The following is an 11,265-nucleotide window of genomic DNA, read 5'->3' on the forward strand; positions in this document are numbered from 1 at the left end:
GGAGAATTCAAAACCTGAAGAAGGTAGATGGTCCTACCACTGACAAAATCTTCCAAGATTTCAGGAGAGAAAGGCAGTTTCTTGTTTTATGACACATGACATGAGCAGCAGGAAACCCCACAGAGATACACTGAGTTAATGTGCCAATAACCAAACTCCCTCCCCTCAAGCCAAAGTCTTTAGCTGATGTTCAGACAGCTAGAACAAGAAAAGTTTCAGCTTCATTAGACTGTGGCAGCTTCCACTCCAGAGGACACAGAAGCATTGAGCTAACGTGAACTAGGAACCAATTGAATTTTATACACCAAAGAGTTCTTGCAAGAGAAAGTTGTTTTCTAATTTTAGTGTCATAAATGCAGTCTGTACAGCAGGTGAAAAGAAAAAGTAGACAATTGTGTCAGAGAATGGTTTGGATTGGAAGGGACCTTAAAGCCCATCCAGTTCCAACCCCCCTGCCATGGGCAGGGACACCTTCCTCTAAACCAGGTTGGTCAAGGCCTTATCCAACCCTGGCAATGAATACCTTGAGGGAGGGTGTATCCACCACCTCCCTGGGCAACCTCTTCCAGTGTCTCCCCACCCTCCCTGGCAAGAATTTCTTCCAAATCTCCAGTGCAATTTTCCCCTCTTGCAGCTTAAACCCGTGGCCCTTCACCCTATCACTGCAAATCCTTGTAGTAAGAACTGTTAGGGAAACTGATCATAGAATTGTCAGGGTTGGAAGGGAGCTCAAGGATCAGCCAGTCCCAACCCCCCTGCCATGGGCAGGGACACCTCACACCACAGCAGGTTGCTCACAGCCACATCCAGCCTGGCTGCAAAACCCTCCAGGGATGAGGCTTCCACCACCTCCCTGGGCAACCTCTGCCAGTCTCTCACCACCCTCATGGGGAAGAACTTCTTCCTAATGTCCAATCTGAATCTACCTGCCTCTAGTTTTCCTCCATTCCCCCTATGTGGGGAATGACCTAGGAAATCTGAGATGCTAATCCAACCCTTACTGAATTCAAAACAGCTTTTATGTATTTGAAAGTCTGGGCTCTGTTTGTTTACTTTTGGTTTTTTTCATAAGGAAAAGTCAGCACCAATCCTCAAGCTCTCTGCATTAATGAAAACAAAGAGGTAATTAAGAAGCAATTGTAGGTATGATTTCTTTTTTCTTATCTAGATTTTTTTTTTTTTCGTTATAGGCTATATATATTTTCTTCAAGCAGCCTTGTTATGAACAAAAGAGCCATTAAGGCAGCATTAGTTTTCAGATATCCTAATGTACAATTGCCTTACACATAAAAAGCATTTCATTTATTGGGGAACAATTGCAGAACAGCATTAAGAGCAGTGATATTTTTTTCATCCCACCTACTCCTGCAAGTCACTTCAGAACACGTTAGACTGAATTGCCTTTCTCTCCATCTGAAATCACTGCAACAAGGACAGGGGGGAGAGCTGTGAGGACTTCCTGCCTGTCCTGTGTGTCAGCTTGCTCTCCCTGTGAATATACTAAATAATCACAGAAGTACAGAAACATTCAGGTTGGAAAAGAGCCTCAGGATCACCAAGTCCAACCCAGAACCCTACTCTGCAAGGCTTACCCCTGAACCACAGTCCCAAGCACCACAGCCAAACCACCTGCAAACACAGCCAGGCTTGGGGACTCCACCACCTCCCTGTCCAGCACATTCCAATCCCTGAATACTCTTTTTCCTACTGTCCAGTCTAAACCTACCCAGTCACATCTTGAGGCCATTGCCTCTTGTTCTATCACTACTGAGCTGTGAGAAGAGACCAGCAGCAAGCTCTCCACCACATCCTTTCAGGTAGTTGTAGACAGCCAGGATGTCTCCCCTCATCCTCCTCTGTTTCACACTAACCATCCCCAACTACTTCAGTCTCTCTCCATCAGATTTATTCTCCAGACCTTTCACAGCTTCCTTGCCCTCCTCTGGCCCGGCTCCAGCAACTCCGTATCTCTCTTGTATTGAAGTGCCCAAAACTGGACACAATACTCAAGGTGTCACCTCAGCAGTGCAGAATCCAGGCAGGTTTGAGTATCTCCAGAGAAGGAGACTCCACAACCCCCCTGGGCAGCCTGTGCCTGTGTTCTGTCACCCTCACAGGGAAAATATTTTCCTCCTGTTTCTATGGAATTTCCTCTGCCTCAGCTTCCACCACTGCCCCTTGTGCTGTCCTTGGGCATCCCCCAGCAGAGCCTGGCTCCAGCCTCTGGGCACTCCCCCTGCACAGCTTTATCCCCAGCAATGAGGTCACCTCTCAGGCTCCTCCTCTCCAAGCTCCAGAGCCCTCAGCTCCCTCAGGCTCTCCTGCTGAGGAAGATCTTCCACTGCCTTCATCAGTTTTGTGGCTCCGTGCTGGACTCTCTCAAGCAGTTCTCTGAGGTCCTTCTTGACCTGAGGGTCCCAGAACTGGACACAAGATTCCAGATGCAGCCTCAACAGGGCAGAGTAGAGGAGGAGGAGAACCTCTCTTGACCTCCTAACCACAGCCCTTCTAATCCACCCCAGAATGGCATTGACCTTCTTGGCCACCAGAGCACATTGCTGGCTCATGGTCACACAGGATTTTGTGTGTTTTCTCAACATTTAGAAATGACATCTGTTAGCTACAAAGTGAAGAAGTAAATATTCATTTTTAAAGGGAGACTCTATATTTTTAAGCTCTCCAAAAGGAGTGGGAAGTTCTGTGAAACATTTTAAGTGAAAGCCAATGAAAGAAATACCAATTTACAAATGTGATGCAATTTGCCTGGCTCTGTCCCCTCATGGATGTATTTTTCTGCTCTGCCTATTTAGTCTCTCTTGAAACCTGTATATTCTATTTTTCACATTAATTTACCATTTCTCCATTCTCTTCTCTTCACTGATACTTTTCCTAAGCTTTAGTAACATGGAACACTTTAGATTCCTAACATTGCATGCAAAACCCTGAACCTGCTTTTTGCCGTCTTGTGCCTAAATTCTCAGAGGAAAGCCAGAATTAGGCTTCAATCTGTTAAAATTAAATTACCAAGCAATTTAAAACTTATTGGTCACTAGTGGATCAGTGTATGGATGGAACAAAATCCTCTGTGCACCACTCTGACAGCCACTCAAATTTCACTGAGCCCAAATCACCTCAAAAATGTGGCCAGCAGATCAAGGGAGGTTCTCCTTCCCCTTTACTCTGCCCTGGTGAGAGCACATCTGGAGTATTGTGTCCAGTTCCAGGCTCCCCAGTTCAAGAGGGTGAGGGGTACACTGGAGAGTGTCCAATGGAGACAATGAGGATGATGAAGGGAGTGGAACATCTGTCTGCTGAGGAAAGGCTGAGAGACCTGGGGCTGGGAAAGAGAAGCCTGAGAGGAGACCTTGTTAATGTTTATAGATATCTGAAGTGTGGGTGTCAAGAAGAAGGGGCCAGGCTCTTCTCAGGGGTGTCCTGTGGTGGGACAGGGGACAAGGGACACAAACTGGAACACAGAAGGTTCCACCTCAACATGAGGTAAAAGTTCTTTACTGTAAGGGTGATGGAGCTCTGGAGCAGGCTGCCCAGAGAGGTTGTGGAGTCTCCTTCTCTGAAGACTTTCATGACTGATCCGGATGCCTTCCAGATGTGACCTGCCCTGGGTGATCCTCCTTTGGCAGGGGGGTTGGACTTGATGATCTCCAGAGGTCCCTTCCAACCCCTACCATTCTGTGATGCTACATTATTTAATCTTCTCTCTTGATTCCTCAGAATGGATTATTTCATCCCATTTCTTTAAATTCCTGCCCTTTAAACCATAAAATTTACATAAAACTCTCATTTTTTTTCCACCTCCCTGTTTACTTCTCTTCCCACATTTGCATCAGCCACATTTTATTAATTAATTAATTTATTTATTTTCACAGTCAGAATTTAAAATATCAGTGATGCCATTTTTTTTTCACTTAGTGCCAAGCTGGCTAATTTAGAACCATGATTACCAAGGTAGTAATAACTGCTAATTATTATATGCATTCCAAAATAGTATTTCTTCAATATTTCTGCTTCCTAAGGAGCACATCTGTAGGGGAATTAGCAATCATAAAGAGGGAGGTGCAGAAATTGCACTTTCTGTTTTCCATCAAATGCCACACCTCAGAAGAAGGATGTGCAAAAGTTCTTGTGGGAAGACGAGCTGCTTCATACAGTAGGAAGAAATTGTTAACACTGCTTCATGCCTCTACAGATCAAGTGCAATTTATTCTGCTAATCACTATACAAAATCCAGCACAGGTCACACAGGAACACATCCAGATGGGGCTGGAAACTCTCCAGACAAGGAGACTCCACAACCTCTCTGGGCAGCCTGCTCCAGGCCTCTGGCACCCTCCCAGTGAGGAAGTTCCTCCCCCTGTTGAGGTGGAACCTCCTGGGCTGCAGTTTAACCTGTTCAAGTGTTCCACTCCCCTTATGGTGCAGAATTTGTTCCTAACACCCAAAATATTCACCCATAGGTGAGTTTGTTGACTCTTCAAGACTGAGAACAGAGGCTGTCTTGTTTTCATTTCAAAGATCCAATTCCAATAGACCTTCCAGCACACTGCTTCTAAATTATATATAATAAAAAAAAAATAACCCAAACCCCCCAAACCATCAAAATTTCTGAGGAAGAAAGAAACAGAAAAGCACAGAAATGAGTAGATTCAGATTGGAGGTTAGGAAGAAATTCTTCCCCATGAGGGTGGTGAGAGACTGGCAGAGGTTGCCCAGGGAGGTGGTGGAAGCCTCATCCCTGGAGGTTTTTGCAGCCAGGCTGGAGGTGGCTGTGAGCAACCTGCTGTGGTGTGAGGTGTCCCTGCCCATGGCAGGGGGGATGGAACTGGCTGAGCCTTGAGCTCCCTTCCAACCCTGACAGTTCAATGATTCTATTTTCATAACATAATGAGGAGGGAATGGTAGGTTGCTTCTTTAGCCAGCTGGTTTGGGAGAAGTCAGAGACAAAGTATTCTGCTTGGAGAGGAGTCCAGGGAGACCTTATAGCAGCCTTCCAGCACCTGAAAGGGGTCTACGAGAAAGCTAGAGAGGGATTTTTTCATAAGGGTTTGTGGTGACAGGATGAGAGGGAATGGATTGAATCTTGGGGAGAGGAGATTTAGGATGGAGATTGCAAAAAAATTCTGTCCAGTGAGGGTGGTGAGAACCTGGAACAGGCTGTCCAGAGAGGCTGTGGATTTCCCCTCTCTGGAGCCTTTCCAACCCCACCTGGATGCATTCCTGTGCAGACTACCCTAAGTGATGCTGCTCTGGCAGGGGGGTTGGACCTGATGATCTCTGGAGGTCCCTTCCAACCTCTGATACACTATGAGACTGTGACAACCCTTTTAGGTACAAAAAAAAAAAAAAAAAAGAAAGGAAAAAAAAAGGAAAAAAGAGAATAAAATATTGTTTCCTTTTGATGTAAAGTTTAGAATAATAATTTTCTTCTTCACTGCCAATATTTTGGTAACTTCTTGCCCCTGCTGACTGCAGAGGTGGTTGGACCAGAAGACCTTTGGAGGTGCCTTCCAACCCAGACCATTCTATGATTCTATGATGATTCTATGATGATTCTATGATGATTCTATGATGATTCTATGACTCTATGATGATTTGATGATTCTATGATGATTCTATGACTGTATAATGATTCCATGATTTTATGATGATCCTATGAGTTTATGATGATTTCATAATGATTCTATGATTCTATGATGATTCTTTTAGGATTTTATGATTCCATAATGATTCTATGATTCTATAATGATTCTATGATGATTTCTTGATGATTCCATGATGATTCCATGACTCTATTTAAAATTGCTGCAAACCAAAATACTGTCCAATTAGAGGGATTTTTTTTCCCACCCTCTGTAATCCAGTTCTCCATTTAACAGTCTCAGGTAAACAGCTATTAAAAGATTCCAAAAACACAAATAGTTTGGTTTAAGGAAGCCACACTGAGGAGCTGGACAGTGATGTCTATTCAGTCCTGCAAACAAATCACAGAATCATAGAAACATAGAATCACAGAATCATAGAATCATGGAATCATAGAATAATAGAATAATAGAATCATAGAATCATAGAATCATGGAATCATAGAATCATGGAATCATAGAATCATGGAATCATGGAACGGTCTGGCTTGGAAGAGACTTCCAAAGCTCATCCAGTCCAACATCCTCCCCCACAGTCAGCAGGGACATCCTCAACCAGATCAGGTTGCCCAGAGCACTCTTGAGCCTCACCTTACCTATTTCCAGGGATGGAGCCCACCTGCCTGGGCAACCTGTTCCATTGTTCCACCACCCTCATAGTAAAGAACCTGTTCCTAACATCCAGTCTAAATCTACTTTTCTCTAGTTTGAAGCCATTGCTTCTTGTCCTGTCCCTGCAGGCCTTTGCAAACAGTCTCTCTCCATCCTTCTTGTAGCCCCCTTCAGGTACTGGCAGGCTGCTATTAGGTCTTCCTGGAGACTTCTTCTCCAGCTCCCTCAGCCTGTCCTCATAGCAGACATGCTCCAACCCCCTGATCATTTTCATGGCCCTCTGGACCCACTCTCTGCCTGCCAGCTACTTGAGATCCATCAACTCTATAGCTACAGACTGGCTCAAAACAGAAGGCACTGAAAGAATTTGCCATTTATATTTCCTCCTATTTTTAATTATCTTCAAAGACAAACCCACTCTTACAAAAATGAGAAAAATCTTCCAGCAGGAAGACATTTTAAAAGGGTAAGCAGCAACTTTTAACTTCTTAGAACTCTCCCTCATGGGTATTTTGTTTTTCTCCTCAGTATTACCCCCAGCTCTTCCTTGCTGTCTGTGTGCATAGGAGATTTTAAAGGTCATCTGCATCTGATTTAGCAAAACAAAAATCAAGAAAGGAAAAAAAAAAAAAAAAGAAAAGCCTCATCAGCCTTTGAATTGCTGTTGAAACTATTGGCTGTTTACACATTTGTCATCTCAAACAAGGTGCAGGTCAAACATTTCTAGAGCTCCCTTTTCTATTATGTTTTTTAATTCTTGGAGTGAAGAAATGTACTGTAATGGACTGGAATTTATTTTTTTATTTCCCTGAGGTATGGCTTTGAATATAAATGGGGTTAGTTTTAACAGTTATTTCCTTTTTTGGAATATCTTTTTTTTTTTTTTTTTTTCCTCTTTTCTTTTTTCATGATAAAGGCCAGGTTGGATGAGGCCTTGAGCAACCTGGGCTAGTGGGAGGTGTCCCTGCCTGTGGCAGAGGGGTTGGAACTAGATGGGAGGCTTGGCTGAGACACCTGGAGGCTGTGCAGCCATTCAGTGAGACTTGGACAGGCTGAGAGCTGGGCAGAGAGGAACCAAATGAGGGTCAAGAAGGATAAGTGTAGAGTGCTGCAGCTGGGAAGGAAGAATAAACTGCAGCAGGAAAGATTAAGAGGTGATCTGCTGGAGAGCAGCCCCAAGGAGAAGGAGCTGGGAGCGCTGGTGGACAAGAAGTTCTTCATGAGACAGTAATGTGCCCTGGGGGCCAAGAAGGTCAAGGGGGTCCTGGGGGGCATTCAGAGGAGTGTGGCCAGCAGAGCCAGGGAGCTTCTCCTCCCCCTCTGCTCTGCCCTGCTCACACCTCCCCTGCAATATTGCATCCAGCTCTGGGCTGCCCAGGTCAGGAGGGACAGGGAGCTGCTGGAGAGAGTCCAAGGGAGGGCTGCAAGGATGCTGAAGGGCCTGGAGCAGTGCCTGGGGAGGAGAGGCTGAGAGTCCTGGGGGTGCTTAGTGTGGAAAGGAGAAGGCTGAGAGGGGATTTAATAAATGTTTCTAAATATCTGAGGGCTGGGGGTCAAGAAGGAGGGGACAGGCTCTGCTCAGTTGTGTCCTGTGATAGGACAAGGGGCAATGGATGGAAACTGCAGCCCAGGAGGTTCCACCTCAACAGGAGGAGGAACTTCTTCCCTGGGAGGGTGACAGAGCACTGGAGCAGGCTGCCCAGAGAGGTTGTGGAGTCTCCTTCTCTGGAGCCTTTCTAAGCCCTGTCTGGCTGTGTTGCTGTGTGCCCTGTGCTGGATTCTCTGGTCCTGCTCTGCCAGGGGGGTTGGACTTGATGATCTGTGGAGGTCCCTTCCAAACCCTGACATCTGTGGTCTTATGATCACTAAGGTCTTTTCCAACTCAAGCCATTCTATGATTCTCTGAAGTCCCATGTAAGACTGTGTCCCATAAAAAAAAAAAAAAAAAAAGAAAAAAAGAAAAAAATAAAAAGAATTAAGAAGTTTTTATAAGAATAGAAGAAAAGTAGGAGCTTGCTTTGGATTTGTATCAAACAGGAGGGCATTTTGGGAGCAGGGGAGTGGGCTACTGGTGTGGCTTCTGTAAGAACTTGCAAGAAACTTCCATACTCCCTCCCTGGAGTTGTTCAAAGCCACACTAGATGAGGCCCTGAGCAACCTGGTCTGGTGGAAGGTGTCCCTGCCCACGGCACAGGGGTTGGAACTGGATCATCTTTAAGGTCCCTTGCAGCTCAAACCAATGTGGAATTCTATGAATTTTAATTTTGAAAGAGAAATTGAAGTGAAAGGAACTGGGGAGTTCATAGCAAACTACTTCCCCTGTGTCTCAGGTTATTCTGCAGAATGATGCCAATTTGAGTACAATGCCTAATCAGGTACAAACTCTGAGTTTGGAAACAACCCAAGAGCCATGACTTTTCTCCATGAAGGCAGCAAAATGCATCTTACTGGTGGCTTAACACCTGCTGGAAGGATGCCCATAACTCAAACTGCCTTCCCTCTGAATCTTCCTGGCAACTGATTGATGCTTATTGCACTTTGTGCTTGCACAGAGCAGATTTGTCTCTGTTAGGCATTAGTTTCAGCATGCAGATCACTGCTGTTGGGATTATTGGAGGGGGAAAAAAATGGTAAAGTCAAATATTTTGAAATAGTTTTCTCAGAGAAAAGCAGTGGCAGGAAACCTACCCCAGTGACTAACAGGACCGTATTGGCCACTTGGTCTCATTAGCAAATTGATAAATGGATTGCACTCAAGTATCAAGGTGTAAGGAAAAAAAAAAAAAAAAAAAAGAAGTAAAAGTGAGATATCAAATAAAACCTTCTTCAGTATTCTACCAAAACTGACTTCAGGCTGCTGTCAGGTCTGTGAATTGGACCTTTGAAATGAAAACAAGACAGCCTCTGTTCTCAGTCTTGAAGAGTCAACAAACTCACCTATGGGTGAATATTTTGGGTGTTAGGATCAAATTCTGCACCATGAGGGGAGTGGAACACTTGAACAGGTTAAACTGCAGCCCAGGAGGTTCCACCTCAACAGGGGGAGGAACTTCCTCACTGGGAGGGTGCCAGAGGCCTGGAGCAGGCTGCCCAGAGAGGTTGTGGAGTCTCCTTGTCTGGAGAGTTTCCAGCCCCATCTGGATGTGTTCCTGTGTGACCTGTGCTGGATTATCTGGTCCTGCTCTGTCAGGGGTTTGGACTCCATGGTCTTTGAAGGTCCCTTCCAATCCCTAACATCCTATGATCCTATGACTTCTCTCTGCTCCTTTATTGTTCCTGCTCTGTGTTTCCATGGGGTGATGCAGAGACCTCAACCACAACCCCATTGTGCTAATGTAGCTGAGCAAAAGGCAAAAACCCTTGTTCAATTTGTTCCAAAACAATTGTTCAATCATTTTCCCTGACCTGCAGGTACATAAAGTGCAGACCAAGTTTTCTGGCTGCAGCCTGTGTCAGTTATTGAATGGAATTTTCCTTTCCCCCCCCCAATCCCCACTTTCAATACTCCTAGCACTCAGGATCGTGATGATCTTAAGACTGTCTTTCTTCACAAAGTTTGAGCAGAGAAAGTGAAAGAATGTAAATAAATCACTATTGGGTGTAAGAAAGCAAACTAATGATTATTCCAAACACTTCCATTGGACAGATAGAAATGTTTAAGGATCACCACTCAAAACAAGGTGGAACAGTCAGGAATTTTCACAGTCCATCTTCTCTCAGTCTGCCTGCTGCTTCTCTCTCCTGGCTGAAGACAACCTACTGTCCTTGACAAGCTAACAGCCTCTCTGCTTCTTGACTCTCTACCTTCTGCCAGGGAGGTCTGGGGGGAGTCCTTCTGGCTGGTGGGGGAGACCCCTTGGGGAAGAAGCACAGCCCCTTGAGGGAAGGGGGAAGCCAGGGGGCTTGGTTGTGTTTTTCTGTGGATTGTACATATTTGTAAATGCTGTGAATAGTGTCTATTTGTACATATCCATTGCATTTCATCACAGATTGTAGTTTTGCCTGCAGAATACAGCTTCATTTGCTTCCAGACTGAGCTAACCTGGCTGTTGTCAGTGTGGGAGGGGGATTTCAGCTCTCACACTCTTACAAGGATATAAGCCAGAGAAGAATTATTGTGTCAGCTCTTCCCTTAACATCCTGTGAGTAAAGCTGATGGCAACACAGAAACCTTCATCAGAAGCTTACCTTGCCCACATACTGATAATCAGATCCTGTGTATTCCTCCAGAAGAAAGAACTGGTTCCACATCCAGCCTCGCTTCTGGCGGTGAATCGTTTTCCCGTCATGCCCTGTTGAACGTCCTCCAAAGCTTTTGGGTCTGAGATCAGGAGTCCTTCTGAACAGCATTTCTGTATGGCAAGGCTGTGGCAGCCACATCCAGAGCAGCAGAAGTAATAGGACTTGCTGTATAGTCATAGTTCTCCACTGCTGATCCTCTCCAAGCTGGTCAGTGGAGGAGTCTACAGTTTTGTTTTTCCCGACTTGCTCTTTATGCCTCTAGTTGCTGAGGCAGCCAAGCAGTCTCCAGCAGCTCATCTCTGAAGTGTGCATAATAGCCAAATCCTGAAAGCAAACAAAAAGGCAATGTAAGTTGAAATGCACTCACTCCCCAGTGTCCAGCATCCCTGCTTCTGGAGGTTGGGGCACCATCCCTGCAGATATTCATAGAATCAACCAGGTTGGGAGAGACCTCTAAGATCATCCAGCCCAACAATCACCCAGCCCTATCCAATCAACCAGATTCTTGTAGTGATGGCCCCAAAACTGAACACAGTACTCCAAGTGTGGCTTCAGCAGTATAATGGTTTAGCTCCAGGGCTAATCTGTCTGCTCTCCCAGCACAAAAGTGAGGGGAAAAGTGACACTGAAAACTCAGGGCTGAGATTAAGAGACAAGATCTTGAGATGTCATGAGCACAATGTGGAATTACCTTAGCTATCAATCTAATGAATCTAATGATCTAATGATACAATGCAGGTGTAATAATCTAACA

The 11,265-nt window shown here is 45.1% G+C and overlaps 1 protein-coding gene across 1 annotated transcript in view; it reads right to left on the bottom strand.

Annotated features, from left to right (window-relative positions):
* LOC128967591 (cadherin-10) overlaps window positions 1-10,688 on the bottom strand; it is a 71,446-nt gene extending 60,758 nt beyond the window's left edge. Inside the window, exon 1 of the mRNA XM_054381758.1 lies at window positions 10,458-10,688. Coding sequence (XP_054237733.1) covers window positions 10,458-10,688 — 231 coding nt within the window. The remainder of the gene's footprint in view (window positions 1-10,457) is intronic.
* Between the last annotated feature and the right edge of the window lie 577 nt (window positions 10,689-11,265).

The sequence above is a fragment of the Indicator indicator genome, chromosome 6 (assembly GCF_027791375.1).
Source record: "Indicator indicator isolate 239-I01 chromosome 6, UM_Iind_1.1, whole genome shotgun sequence".
NCBI classification, from domain to species: domain Eukaryota; kingdom Metazoa; phylum Chordata; class Aves; order Piciformes; family Indicatoridae; genus Indicator; species Indicator indicator.